Source organism: Acipenser ruthenus, chromosome 23 (genome assembly GCF_902713425.1).
Source record: "Acipenser ruthenus chromosome 23, fAciRut3.2 maternal haplotype, whole genome shotgun sequence".
Classification (NCBI taxonomy): domain Eukaryota; kingdom Metazoa; phylum Chordata; class Actinopteri; order Acipenseriformes; family Acipenseridae; genus Acipenser; species Acipenser ruthenus.
Window position 1 is genome coordinate 26,604,028 of NC_081211.1, and position 15,334 is coordinate 26,619,361.

Genomic DNA, 15,334 nt, shown 5'->3' on the forward strand with positions numbered 1-15,334 from the left:
ACTATTAAGAAGAGTTTGGTTAAGAGGGGTTGAACTTCTTTTTTTTTTTTTACCTCAGTGAAATGCACGTGCCTGCTATTTTGCAATGCAGGTGCGTGCTATTTACCTAACTGTTAATACTGACTGGGTGTAGTGTATGTCGATTGGGCCTTGTGGGCAGGGTCCAGAGGAATACTGTAGCCCACCATTTAGATGCTGCGCATTGTATTTTATACGCAATATAGTTTGCATATGTAAAAATAAGAAATACTTATTCAAAGTGCTGTAAAATCGAAAACGAAATTCTCCCTTTGTTTGTATTGTTTCCTTAGTATGACGTTTTCTCTAGCACCCTGTGTTTTCATAATAATACTATTTTTTAAATAAAGTACTGCTGTACTTACAGTGCAATATTTTGGATGTGCTTACTTTGCACTGGAAATAATTACTCAGTCCCACTGCATTGCTCTGCATTCAAATGTTACTGTAGATAATATTGCATTGCACTGTACACTAACACAGTGGTACATTTTAATGATACTATTTATAAAATGTATGTACTAATACAAATACTGCATATGTCAGTATTACTGCAATTAATGCAAAACATCCTCTTCAGTCGCCCAGTATCACTGTACTAAAAATGGAAGGGCATTGGCTCATTTGAGGCTATGTAATTTCCTAGAGCATTTGTAACTGTTATTTTAATGTTCTCTTTAACTATATTGTTATGATAACTTAATCTCATTGTGTTAACCGTACAAGTTAAGTCTAAAGGTAATGTAGTGAATTACATAAATACAGCTCTAGTTCAGATTTTTCTTCAAAGAAATGTGTCTTTGGTGTTTAATGGGTTAATGTGAACTTGGTGCATTCCACAAAAAGCCCGGCTACGAGAATGAAAAACATTCCAAACGGCAGGCTGCTTCCAGCTCTAAACCCGTACTCTATTGTTTTGTTATTTTCGTACACAACTGTATGGTAACACAGTTCTGCTATACATTTCTTACACGAGAGGCGTACCACTTCCCTTTCTCACGTCTGCCACTAGAACTACAACGGTATGATTTCTCGGAAATCAGCTCCGAGCGACGGCAGCCAATAACATGTGAGGCTAGTTGACAGCAATATCTCTCATACCACCTGCAATTTCATTGGCGTGATATCACTGGGAAATCCCGCGTCTGTGTGTGTTTTTATAAAGAGCCAGCATACTGCAGAGAGGAGTTCAGAACGTGTGAACCTCTGGAACGAAAGGATATATTTTGAATATAGCCAAGACGCATTCGCACTCACTGGATTAACTTCTTGAAGATTTGTTTATCTATTACAGATAAAACAAGTGAGTTATATTGTTATTATATTATTGCTATTACTTGTACTGATGTTTTATTAATTTTTTTAAATTATTATTATTATTGCACTGTATTTTAATATATACATGCAATATGCAGAATAAATGTGAAAACAATGGTTACAAAATAGGGTCGTTCATATTGCTTTGCATATTTTCAGAGCTGCGTGGAACAAAAGAATATACTCGGAGTTACAGTGCTTTGTCCAGGAAGTCGCTGTACCAGAAAAGACGCACATAAGCAGAACTTATTTTCATATATTTTTAATATGAGATTACCATCGTTTTTCAAAGTCAGTGGTTGATCAATACGTTTCAAGTGCATAATGCATCGCTTCTTGGTCTGGTCATTGAATCCTGCTAGAAAGTAGCTATTAGATAACAAACAGACACATAACTAAATAACATGTTTTTTGTATTGATAGTTTTATCTTTCAGTGTCTTTTAGTAGCACACATATTTATTCTATAGAACTTGCAGAAATGTACCACATTTACTATTAACAAAAAACAAAGGTATTTTTTTTTAAATCATTCTTAAACTATCAATAACATTTGAATACCCGTCACCCGAGCACCTACTAATGTATGACTTGCTTGGTTGTATGTTACAGCATACATTTCCTACTCTACTGTAAACGTGGTGAACTGCACACATTGTGAAAAACACGGGGCAGTCTGCCTAAGTGATTATAATTGCCAGTTCCCCGACAGTTATCTTCATGTTTAAAAAAAAAAAAAAAAAAGGTGTAGATGAAGATTTTTGCCAAGTGTGGAATTTGTAACTTAATATCTACTACTGCTAAAAACAAGGAAGTCAGTCTTGTAATTGCTAATCATACGCTGCAGTAAATGCATTTGCAACGATTTCGAAGGCGATATGAAGGAGTGCCGTAGTCCTTTCCTCAGTTGACATTTGGGTCCCAAGTTACTGTAAATTCACCGAACCCGAGTCCCGAAGTGTTGTACTGCAGAGCGCTGAATGCCAGCAGCGACTGTCAAGATAGGATGCATTAGTTCTTGCTTCGAATTATACATGAAATCTATTAATAGTTACTAACAATGAAATATCTTGCTCTGTAACGAAATGCAACGGACGTTTATGTTATTGCGTTTTTGGAAGGTCGCTGCTCCTCTCTGCACTTTGTGTGAACTGCTTTCCCCATGAAGGGCCTCAGAGGTTCTGCATGACGTGTTAGTTTCAATTAACTATTTAGAGGAAGGAAATATATATATAAACTACAAGCAAACAAAGCAGAGTGAATGTAAGACTTTTTAACTAAATCTATATCATCATTGTATTGAAATAGGAAACTGTTTTTATTTCCACAGCCAAAATGCCTGTTTCAAGAACGCGCATGAGACCCTGGCTGGAAAAAAAAATCGACTCCAATGAAATTCCAGGATTAGTCTGGATCAATAAAGTAAGACATGTTTTTAAATGCTTGATCTTACTTAAATAATACTTGATGTGCATTTCATCTGTCATGTTTCTAGTTTAAATATGTGTATGCATGTGCATTCTTTGTTACTGTTCAAACGATATACAGCTTCTGGTTTGCAAAACCTCCTGGTTATTGTACTATTTCAATTCATATACATTTCCAATGGTAATATAGCAATAACACAGTACAGAACTCATTAATAATGCACTAAATGTGTTCACTAATCACTTTGAAGGAGAAGAAAATGTTTCAAATTCCTTGGAAGCATGCGGCCCGTCACGGCTGGGACTTGGACAAAGACGCTTGCCTGTTCAAACAGTGGGCCCTACACACAGGTAGGCGATGTGCAGAGACTGACTGTCGCATATTTCAAAATATGTTGTTGATATTATAGTTCTTATTAAATAAACATGGTTCCATTAGTATTTAGACCGAAGCTTAAAAGACACTTTTTTAGTACCATCACCTAAAAGCCATTTATAAAGTGCAATGGTAATTGAAGACAATTTAATGTAGCGAACAGCCTTTCTTTTTACAAATGAGGTAATAGTGTTTATTTTGCACATGTGTCCTTTTTGCTTCTTAATGCAATTCATTTTGGAATTAATTTTTCTGCTAGAACTTATATTTTAAGTCTTTAAGAGAGTACGAGTTAAAGATTGCAAACAATTCTGTGTTTATTTATTTATTTATTATTTTATTCAGGGAAATTTAAACAAGACTATAACAAACCAGACCCGAAAACATGGAAAGCCAATTTCCGATGTGCAATGAACTCTCTCCCAGACATCGAAGAAGTCAAGGACAGAAGCATCAATAAGGGCTCCAGTGCAATTCGAGTGTACAGAATGCTCCCCCCAGTAACCAAGGCACAGAGGAAAGGTAACTAGACAATACATTAGCCGTTACAATGGCCCAAAACACTAGCAAGCCATAGTAAAGAAAGTTTTGTAATCAAATGTACTCCATTTCTTTTAGTATGTCTTAATTGGCCTACGTTGAGTGTTTTTGTTTCAGTTGTGGATTTCTTACACGTGCACCACGAAAAATTGTTTAAAAATAATTAGGATCCCTGAAAACCCTAGTGGCCTACATACCAAAACGCATCTACTGTTTTTGTCAGATTAAAAAAAAAAAAAAAAAAAAAGAAATTCACCCATTTTTTTTTTTAAACATCTTGTTACAGGATCATGAAAACAATTATTTTTCTTTAATGTCACCTCTACTCTATTTCTTTACAGATAAAAAATCACGGACGAAAGAGGTCAGAAACAAAAATAAGAACAAGGTAAATTAAACAAAATATTTTCTTGCCTGCTGAGCAGGTTTCTTTTCTTGCTAAGCCCATCCTCCAAGTACCTGTCACCTTTTCATTTGGGTGTTTCATTATTCCTCAACCTGAAGTCTGTCTGGAAGAGCTTGTCTGTCTGACCTCAGCAGCCTAGTTCACATCTGCATAGCCGCCTATGAGCTGTATTACTGAACCTAGACAGTCGTCTGTAACACATCGTGAATTACACAGAGGGAACCGGTTTCCACAACAATAGATAGAACATATACACTGAATAGGATACATGTCATCGGCTCATTCTTTTATGTTGTTCAGTAGAAATGTATTTATGTGGTGCAGTCATGCATGTAACAAACAATCCTGCTAGACACTGTGTATGTAAAATAGAGAATGTGTAATATGCAATCACTTTAACAGGTAACGAAACAGACATTTAAACAGAGCCTGGAAACACCCTTTATCTACAGTGCTATTGCCTCTTTAGGTGGTCTGAATCCATCTAATGCTATGTTAACATAATGACGCTTTGCATAGCTTGCATGAGAGTACAGTAAGTGTAAGGCTATTCGTTAGAGCATTGTTTGGGTCTTACTGAGGTCTTATGTTTGTCGACAGGTGATGAGCATGAAATTGAAGGTTGAAGCCTCTGACTACAGTGAACATGAGCTTCCAGATGACCACAACACATACACAGCCCCACACGACAGTCCAACACAGGAAGCTCAGGTTGACTGCACAGATAATCATTTAGGTATGAGAACCTTTTAAATAGAAACTTTCCTTTTTGTTGTGTATTCTGGATTCTCTTTTTAAAAAGTTTACCATAGTAAAAATATAGAAAAGTGTAATAGATTGTAGTGAAAGCATGGTAAAGTATAGGTAAGCATTGTAAAGCTCAAGGTGATATTGTAAAGCATATACATTTTACAAACCATAGTAAACTAAGAAATGCTTATTATAACCGTGGGGAAACCATGCACATTTACCATGGGAAACTTCAATAAGGATATATAGCGAAACACCTGCTATTATTTATTATTCCATCCATTGTTTTTAACAGTTATACCAATATAACAAGGCATATGCAGAGCAATTAGGGTGAACAGCAAATTAGTTACCTGTTAAAAAAAAAAACATTAGAAGAGTTCATTTTATAATAGGTACAGTAGTTGCTTTTAATGGAACCCCTTTCATAATTATCATTTTTTCCCCCCAGTAGAATTTAGTAACAACCACTTTGAAGAAGACATCATTAGTGTGCCCTCAGAATGGAGCCATACTGTGGAGATCTCCACAGCCGACAGCACAAACGACATCTACACATTCCAAGTGTCCCCCTTACCCTCTCCAGGTTGGTATTGCCCTATTCCACAAAGCTTAACAAGGCTGCACACTAACATCGATCCATCGTTTACGGTTCGGCAGACGATGATAAACTAGACTTTGATTGCTTCGACAGTTTCAAGTGGACTTATACCACCACCATTCCAGAGTGATTGATACGGAATGTCTATTTACTAGTGGCAGTGGGGATACCACTGATAAAGGCATAGTTTACCTTAAAATGGCGTTCACATGCATGCCTGTTCAACAAACTGCCTGATCAAAACAAAAGGGTGCGGCAGAGCGTACTGCACCTGTTTAGGAAGGCCCGAGTGCGTACTCAACTTGTTTTTGCTTTTGTTCTGCAGATCTGGAAGAAGCGGAGGACAGTAACCTCCATGATGTCATTCAGGTGTGTAGTATGTTGCATTTGTTGTGTTAAATAGGTAGTGGCCCCACGCTTTGACTGCCTGATTTCTAAGAGTATATATATATATATATATATATATACATACAGTACTGAAACAACAGCAAGTTTCATTTCCTTTTTTGCTCTTTCAGATGGCACAGGAATTGGAGCAAGATCAAACACAGTGGCAGCAAAGCAATATTAATGGCAAAGGTTTCCTGAGCAATGCAGTAGGCACGTCATTAACGCCACAAAATATCGATCACGGCTGGAGTGATGTTACAGGTAATACTCACAGCAGTCACTTCAGATTACGTTAATAAAAATTGCAAAAAGTCTACCCTGGACAGCGCCAAAAATGAAGCCTTTTTGGGGACCGACAGTATTTTGACGTGAAACGTTTGTATTTGTTTTTATAACACAGTAAAACATTTCACAAATACTGTACGTGATGAGCTAAAATGCAATGGAGCTTGCTGTACCTAGTGTAGTTGTGAATACACACAGTTTGAAAGATAAATTAATAACGTACCAAAGTATAATCCAGTGGACATTGTTTAAATGAATGCTGCAGCTGTTCTAAATAACAAGTACGACATATTATGATATTTAGCTAATACTGCAATGGTGTTGTTTTTAAAAATACATTTTCAGTAAAATAATTCCTGCTTCTGCTTTTCTTTTCAGGTGAAATTGAATTGCGATTTTATAGTGAACTGAAAACAGGAGTGGATCTTGTGAGCTATCTTGACCCCATCAATTCCTGGCAATCCTCATCCAGTTTTGCACCCGTTGCCTGCCTGCAGTAGTTCTTATAAATAAATCCATAAGCTTGTACAGTAAATAATGTATAAATTGTTTCCTTAAAACAAAAAACTTTGACCGAGGGACTTCAAGGAATCATTTGCGGGCATTTGTACCGCCTTCAGTACATTTTCATTATATTGGTAAATGGTGCAGAGTAGACCAATATATTCTTTTTTTTTTTTTAAATATAGTTGATTGAATATTTTGATGTTCGTTCATTTACTTATTCTCCTTCTGTTAATGGATCCCTTAATTAAATTCCAATACACCATTAGGCTAGTGCACCTTTCTGTCTTCAGGAACAGATGATCATCAGACTTACAGAAAGCACTGCATCGAGATTTACAATGATGTGAAATCTGTTATTTGTGTTTCCTTTTGCACCAACAATATTGTAATAGAGACTTTCTTTCTGTGAGTGGAGATGCGCGCTAGACGTCACTTTGAGACAGAGATTCATGTGTGGATGAGACAATAAGACTAACAACAGCTTCACACATTTTGTGGAATGTTGTATTGTAAGAAAAGAGTGAGATAACAGTCCATGTAGCTTCAAATGATGTTTTGATGCAGCCTTTTGTTAAAAATACTATCCCTTTGGTAAAAGCTCTATAATGTGAACTGTATATAGTTGTAAATATTAAAATTGTACATATTATCTTTTTTGTTAAAAAATAAAAAAAAATTAAATCAATGTACCGTATGTTTCAATTGTTGTTCAGTTTGGTTTGTTATTTGGTTAGTGGCCGTCATATTTACAAACACATATTTCCAGTGGCTTTATAATGCACTAATGAATTACTGTAACTGTTTATTAGCTAAAAACTTGTAATACTCTACATGCAGTAATTTGGAATTGGTTAGACTTGAATTCCCCACCTAATGAGAAACAGCTGTTCTAAGTGGACACAATAGTCAAAGTGCCCTCTTTACAGTAAGATGTAGAACACTGATGCAGGAATTGGTCACATTGTTGGTCTGCTTTCTTTCTGGTTTACCCTACGATGAGATTCCCGTTCTCCATGTGAAATTCACAGCAGGCTATTCAATAAGATTTCCAACATGGATACAGGATAGCAGGTACAGTACCAGGATGCGCATAGACAGAAAACATGTATAAAAGAGTTCCACAACGTCCAGAGTCCTTAAGGTTTTATAGGTATCATAAAATAATGAACTGATCAATGACTGTAATTTACGGTAAAGGTCGAAAGAAGAGTCACAGTGAGCCTAAGTATGCTCACCTAATCTTCCCTTTGGCAATCCAACAAGGAAAAAGCTCAGGTTAGAATAATGAAGCTCGCAGTAAAGCCTGGAATATCTGGGCTCCCAAGTGGCGCATCCAGTAAAGGCGCTCCTCGCAGGATGTGCTCTATAGCCTGGAGATCGCTGGTTCGAATCCAGGCTATGTCACAGCTGACCGTGACTGAGAGTTCCTAGGGGGCGGCGCACAATTGGCTGAGCGCTGCCCGGGTAGGGAGGGCTTAGGTCGGCAGGGGAATCCACGGCTCACCGCGCATCAGCGACCCCTGTGGCCGATAGGGCGCCTGTGGCTCTGCAGCGGAGCCGCCAGATCTGTGTTGTCCTCCGGCACTATAGGTCTGGTAGCATTGCTGTGGATCTGCAGTGCGAAAAATGACGGCTTGGAAGGAGCACGTTTCGGAGGACGCGTGTTCCAGACTCCGTTTCCTGAGTCGGCGGGGGGGTTGCGAGCGGTGAGCCGGGGATACAGATAATAATTGGGCATGCTAAATTGGGGTGAAAACCGGGGTAAAAATAATTGGCGACGACTAAATTTATAAAAAAGAAAAGAAAAGAAAAAAAAAAAAAGCCTGGAATATCTGATGATGGTAGAGAGAATTGGTGTCTTTAACAAAGGCATGTGTTTTAATTCTCTAATTGGCGGTTAGCGATGCTTCTGTGTTTTTGGACAGATGTGATCAAACCTGGGACTTGATGTATTAGACCTGTTTTAATGGCGATCTTCCAGTTATGTGTGTTATCAGATTTAGCAAGAAGCAACTGAACTCATCAAGTATTTCCTGCAATATTCGTGACAGATTAAAATGACTGTAAAATAAAGTTCGAAGTCTTTACAAGACTTTAGAAGAATGCACTTCTCTTCAACCAGATCGCCGGTCGGAACGGGTGACCTGTGTACTGCCGACTTTGTCATGCATTGTAAAAATTCCTGGATAACCGAACAGTAACTTCACATGAGGTGGGGAGTTGCAGTAAATGTTATTGCTATCTTTTTATATATCAAATGTACGCATGTGTGGCATATACAAGATCTGTCATGAAGCGATGTCTTGAGCAGTGTGAGGAGGAAGGATAACTAACTCGTCTAAAGGCTGCCATGAGTTTTCATGACATATACTCTTTCTAACAGCACATTCCTAATATTCTTTATAGGAGGAACTGCTGTCAGCTTGACACTTGCTTTACCTCCAATTGTCACCTGACATTTGCCATTTTAAAATTAGTAGACTAGTCAGTAGCATTAGGGATAGTTTATTTTTTAGTGAAACTCTTAAACTGGTCTGCTATCCTGAATGTGGATCTGAAAAAGTCACTGAATGTGAAAGACAATGGTCTATACTTTCTGGCAGACATCCTTCAAATCAGTGGTACAGTTTTGTTAACATGAATGATACCCACACAGATTTAAAGTGGTTTGCCTGGAAACAGATGTTGGTCTGTGGTATGGGTTTATCAAGTTAAGCTAAAATGCTGTACATTTCGGTGAGAATGAAGTCATAGCGCTAATTGTAAGGTCTTCATTAAAAGGGTGAGCAATATACTTAATGCTAGCATTTTGACAATAGGGATCTACAACAAGCTACTCCAGTGTACAGGTAGAGTTAAACTGACTGTCAATACAAACACTTACATCGTTTGTATAGTATGTTTCATGGAGACAGTCACACTTCCCATTAAGTCAAGTCATTCAGGGGTTTGGAGAGCCTTTTTGAGATCACTTTACAGCGTAAAAATAACATTTAAGTATCATACAGGTGTTGGATTATGAAAAATAATAATAATTTAAAGTTACAGTAATACGTTGTATGTATAGTGTCTCTTATGGTATATCTCATGCAGTTTGGGCAAGAGGTTCTGGTCGCTCAATCTGTGCAAAAAGAATACCTTCTAATAATAACACACAATGTATTAACTTTATTTTAAAGAGGATTTTGTATAAGGATTTTGAACTTCTATTTAACATGTTTTTGTTGTTGTAGTGTGCTTTATGATCTGTGATCTATGCTGGAAACCCGATAAATCCTGAAGAGTAATTGTTTTTGTTTATTTTGTAGTATTATTTTCGAGTTTCAAAGGTATTTATTTAACCAGGATAGAACCCCTGAGATATACATCTCATTTCAAGGGGGTCCTGGCAGGAGAAGACAACAAGAAAACAACATTATAAAACCAATGACAAAAGTAGGCAAATCATTTAAACAGGACAGAAACACGTACAACAGTCACAAAAAAAAAAAAAAAAAAAAACTAATAAAAAATTACAAACTATTATAAAATTTATAACAATTCCAATTTACATGATCCTGGTCATAATCAGCACTTACAGGATTTGCAACCCTGGTCAGATTTTAAAAGGTATTGTGAAGAGGCTGCTTTCATGTCCGAAGGCAATGAGTTCCAGAGATGAGATGCTTGATAAGCAAAGGCACGCTGGCCCATATTAGGGATTTGGCACATCATTTTAAAGTTGGCACATCATTTTAAAGTTGGCACATCATTTTAAAGTTGGCACATCATTTTATCCTAGTGCATGGGTAGAGTTGCATGTCTCAACAGAGAAGTAAGGTGACTTGGAGCATTTCCAGTACACACCTTATAAACTCACACTCACAGCGACTTATAAAATGCAACACACTCTTAGATCACAACTGACAAAACTGCAATCCGCACCTAATGGCATTCATTTATTCTGAAATACATAAAAGCTGCACCTTTGGATTGCTGGAGTTTGTTAAAGTGTGTGAACAGTAGATTTAGATTTCCTTAGAGAGCTGATTAGTTATTCACTTCATGGCACTTCATCTTCTTGACTGTGTTACACAGTAGTATGACCCTCTAGTCACTGCATGTATAATTGTTGTGCCATGTTGTCTCTTACCTAAGTATTTATTCTATCATGCATAATGTTTTTGCAGGGCAACCTCAAAGTCCATAGAGTCTAAAATGTCTAGAAATGTTATTTAAAAATCGTGACCAAAGCGGATATATCTGTTTGTCTTCAGAAGGGAAAATAGACTTCCTTCTCAAACGAAACTATGGGTGAAGCAATTTTATGTATTTTCAGTCTGTACAAAAAAGAGCTCAATACATTTAGTGTTTTCTAACAGGTTTTTTGAACACTTTCTATTAAGTAAATAAAATATGCTGTCCTTCATCTGTGACCAAAAACATGAATTCAAACATGTATTATCAGTCCTACTGTTTTGTTGACTGCGGGGGCCATGCAAAAACAGCAGGGTGCTTACCTGAGCAAAGCAAAGTTCACCTTCTTCAGTTAACGTCATAAAACCTCTTGCCAAGAAAAACATTTAAAAAATACACAACCAATGTGAACCATCTGTTCTCAAATTTCAAAGTGTTAGAATTATGAAGTCTGATTTTCAGGGGGAAGTCATGCTAGCAGTTTCCTGTGCTTACTTACGGTATGTTTTGTGCTTACCCTTTTATAGCACAGTGATTTTTATTTTTTTACCATTCTTTATCTTGCTTAGCTGTCATATACCAATCCTGTCTGGTTTGTCCTATGTTTTCACACTGTGTTACTCATGCACTTACCATGATATACAACAGGAGACACTTATTGGAAAGTTGGGACCAGATCCTGCTGAGACTCATGATTTGTTTGCAGCCCTGATTCTAATCTGAACCCCACCTGCATTGACTAAACTTTGTTTAGTACAAAAACCAGCAAGGATTGAAACGTACCGAGCTACTGTAGATGTCTGCACACTCATCACAGAATTGTGATACTGAAGCTTGCTTTCTATAGCTGCAACCATTAAGTGAATTACAGATTGGAGAAAAACACTGGACTTGTATATATTTTTTTATTTAACTTTTATTTATTAAGACAGCAGCAGAAAAAGATGAAATTAACAGAAACGCATGACACATCATTTTCAAAACATACAGCCGCACGTTAAAACAATTTCTCAAGGTCTGACTGACCTACAAGAATGACCCTGCAATTTAAAGTGACATAATAATGGGGCAGCCAATGTGTTGCACAATACACAGCTGTGTATTTTGGCTACTGTATACTAGTATTACATGTTTAGCAGTATGATAGATTTGGCTTCATTGGCAGTGCTGTAACATTGCCAGTGGTGCTGTAATAAATCGTCATTAGTATGTTTTTTTTGTTCAGGTAGTAAAACCACACCTAATAAAATTATCAAACCGTGAATAAACTCAGACATTTAATGCAGTGGCTTGTGAGCAGTTGAAATATGGTTTCTTATTCATTTTAGAATTGTAATTGTAATGGTTTATTTTTTTGTTGCTTTCAGATACAAAATTGCACTTCTGATGCATTGCAGACTAGCTAGGCACAAAACCAGAATAGCTGGGATCCCTGTGCATGTGAGCAGTGTGTGATTAGCACCCTCTTACTAACATGTGCTTAACCAAGGTGATATATGTTCTTGTTGTGAGCCCCTGAAGACAGCTGAGTAGCCAAATGAAACAGGATGTACACCGGAGACGGCTTTTAAGCATGCATATGTAAGTTAGCATGAACAGTTGTTGCAATAAAGCACCATTGCACAGAAGAATCAGTGTGCGAATTTCATTGAATACACAACAACTACTGAAAGGGAAAATATGCCTACTAAAGTATGCTCCCAATGCTTGTCAGGTCAGTCATGCAGCGTTCATGGTACTGTAGGCTCACTCCAGATGTGCTGCAAACAGAGAAAGACAAATAGGTAGTTAGTTTTTAGTTAATGACACAATGTGTCAGCACGTTTCTGTCTTACATAAGACACAGGTCTGCAACCCTAAGTATTGACCCACTTCTATATTTTGCCAGTGCTACAGTATGTATGCTTCCAGAATAAAGAGGTGTTCTTTCAGACTTGGGTGTCTATTTACTTGTGTCAAGTCTCTGTATACTCTGCTGTTGTCTGTGTCATTTTAACTGCACTTGCTTTTTGTGTTCATTTTGAACACATACAAATACTGAATGAGGCATTGTCTACACTGGCGCATCAGGTGTGGTTTCCACTGTTTTTGGTAACCACTGCACTCATGTTGTTGCCTGCAACTGTAGGTTATATTTGTGAAATACAGTACAATGTCATGATTAACATCTGACATGATAACATGCGTTTTGCCCTCGTTTTATTTATTTATTGTTCTTGTTACAATGTCATGAGTAACATTTGACATGATAACATGCGTTTTGCCCTCGTTTTATTTATTTATTGTTCTTGTTACAATGTCATGAGTAACATTTGACATGATAACATGCGTTTTGCCCTTGTTTTTTTTCTTTTTTTTTGTCGTTCTTGTTTTTAGTTTACAGATGCATTCTCTAAGTTTAAAAACACAATACAGATAGGGCCCTGATTAGAGCCAAGCTGCAAATAGATTTAAAATAGAAGAAAAATACAATGACCAAGTGAGTGGGCGGCACGTACTACCTGCGCATTTGAATGCATTTCAATGTGTTTGCAAAATGTTGCACAGCATAGTGTCAGTAAAGAGCAAACAATACCCATTGAAAAACAAAGTCTATTCAATTATATTTTACAATGGCAGTAAACTGAGAAAGCCCCTACAGGTATAGTGTATAAAGTAACAGAGGATATAGTAGCTATGTACTGATTATTATTATTGCTTTTTATTCAGAACTAAATAGCTATATAAGTTATGATGGGCAAAGTGCATTTGTGCACTGTGGACGATGAATAAAAAATGTGTTGTTTTCAAGTTTTCTTTGCATGTTGTGTAACAGTTGGTCTAGTGTGTAACCAATTGAAAGGCTTCTGGGAAATAATATTTAACCCTGTTCCTGAGTCAGTATAACCCAATAAACGCTTGTGACAAGGTACTCGTCACGCGTGTGAGACACCGCTGATATGCAAGACAGAGAGACGTCCTTAAAGTTTAGTGACTATGTCTCAACTGATTGAAACCATAGTAGACACCTATGGTATCTCATTAGCTTTGGACCACAGTATATTGTGTGCGCCATTAATAAACATATACTCCTCCTTAATAAGGAAAATGTAAAACCACATTAAAACAATTTAAGGGTTACTTACACATCATGTAAAAGTTTACCAGAAAATTTATTTCAGTAGGTAAGGAGAAGAAACCCAATTTCTTTTTTTCCCCTGAAGTCTAAGCAGTTCACTGGATTTGCTAATACAGAAATGCCAGCTGGGGTTTTATTTTGGGGGGTACACCTTCCTTCACTTGTTATTCAGCTTGCACACAGAGGCCTGTGTCTACTGAATGTATTCCCAGTATTCAGAATGACTCAGGAAAATCAGTCAAAAAACTGCTAGTTCAGTCAGATTGCAAAGCAGACCCATGCTTCCCTATAGTTTCGAATACAAACCACAACTGAAGTGAGTCATATTGTAGTGATACTAAATGCAGCAGAAAAAAAAAAAAAAAAAAAAAACACATGGCAGTTTCCCAAAACACATTGCCTGGGCCTTCACTGAAGACGATATGCCAAGTAATTTCCCACACATTTGTTGAGGGCTGAGGCCAGCACATGGGAAAGAAAAGCTTAAGAGATGGTGGTTTCTATAAATACAGTGCTATGAGACGCAGCACTGTGGCATCTTCTGCTTTCTACATTCTGTTGGAGCTCAGTGAAGAGTATTAGTAGTTTATTTTCCCAGAAGAGAAGAGAGCTCTAGTGGTGTCGATTTACAACACTGAAGCAGCTTCACTGCTGTTTTTGTAATGCCTATTTTAAAAAAGCTTCTATTGCGTGGACCAAACGCTCCTCACCGACAGTAAGCTACTGTCATCTGGGTGTTTTGCAAAACACAAATCGAGTAGTATAGCTGGCTTTTTTTTACAGCCCACTCCATTTTGTATTGATTTACAGTGAAGTGCACATCAGGAGGTACTTAGGAGGGTAAATGTATTTTCCACGGTGCAGAAGAACACAGTGCGCTTGCCAGTATATGCCAACCTTAGCTCGGAAGTGTAAAGATTTTATACCTGCTGCACAATATTATGTAAACTCTGATATTTACTATTAGTTCATTTGAATTCCTATAATTGTTGGCCTTCAGGCTGCTTCCAAAGGATATATCCTATTACACTATCTGATTGGTCTTGAGAGGTTCGAATCTCTATCAATTTGAAGAACTGGGACATCTGAGGTTCTGTTTTTGTCTGTATAATTAACATGTGTTTCTTAATGCCTTTGCTTCCTAGTTTAAGGCAGAGTGTCGCTGTGGAGGCCCCAAAACAGAGACTTAGACAAGAAATTAAAATGCGTAGAAGAAAAATGGTAACTTCACTACACTGGATGGGGGTATGAATTAAGCTGATATGAAAGCTGAAGAAAAGTAGGGCCATCATATCTTCATTTTAAAGTTTGAGACAGTCATATTTGACTTTCAGTTCAGTTGTGAGTAAGACTTCAGGCCTCAGTATATAAATGCATTTTTAAATAATTGCAGTACAACACATTTGCGTGCTCGTGGTATATGT

General features: G+C 37.3%; 1 protein-coding gene and 1 long non-coding RNA gene across 5 annotated transcripts in view; one reads left to right on the forward strand and one right to left on the reverse strand.

The window, feature by feature from the left end:
- The window catches only part of LOC131699660 (uncharacterized), a 47,348-nt gene that overhangs the window by 4,278 nt on the left and 27,736 nt on the right, over positions 1–15,334 (reverse strand). Inside the window, exon 3 of one of the 2 annotated variants that reach the window (XR_009308248.1) lies at positions 12,481–12,552. This is a non-coding gene — a long non-coding RNA (uncharacterized LOC131699660). Of the gene's footprint in view, positions 1–11,715; positions 12,553–15,334 lie in introns of those variants that run through there. The other variant, XR_009308247.1, reaches the window with a different exon arrangement.
- Positions 1,090–7,301, forward strand: LOC117962548 (interferon regulatory factor 1-like). Of its 3 annotated transcripts, none has more exons than XM_034927162.2 (10): positions 1,112–1,321; positions 2,665–2,756; positions 3,013–3,112; positions 3,483–3,659; positions 4,019–4,065; positions 4,684–4,819; positions 5,285–5,419; positions 5,760–5,803; positions 5,953–6,085; positions 6,488–7,301. In XM_034927162.2, the coding sequence occupies exons 2-10, from the start codon at positions 2,670–2,672 to the stop codon at positions 6,607–6,609; spliced, it is 981 nt and encodes a 326-aa protein (XP_034783053.1). In that variant the 5' UTR covers positions 1,112–1,321; positions 2,665–2,669; the 3' UTR covers positions 6,610–7,301. The 3 variants fall into 3 exon arrangements, with proteins under 3 accessions (XP_034783055.1, XP_034783053.1, XP_034783054.1); XM_034927163.2 differs by having other exon boundaries at positions 1,114–1,321; positions 5,288–5,419; XM_034927164.2 differs by lacking the exon at positions 5,953–6,085 and having other exon boundaries at positions 1,090–1,321.

Excerpts from the sequence above, each read along its gene's own strand:
- LOC117962548 (XM_034927162.2), top strand. The coding sequence starts at position 2,670 with ATGCCTGTTTCAAGAACGCGCATGAGACCCTGGCTGGAAAAAAAAATC. Across the intron at positions 5,420-5,759 it reads GTCCCCCTTACCCTCTCCAG|ATCTGGAAGAAGCGGAGGAC; the intron begins GTTGGTATTGCC and ends TTTGTTCTGCAG. Across the intron at positions 5,804-5,952 it reads ACCTCCATGATGTCATTCAG|ATGGCACAGGAATTGGAGCA; the intron begins GTGTGTAGTATG and ends TTGCTCTTTCAG.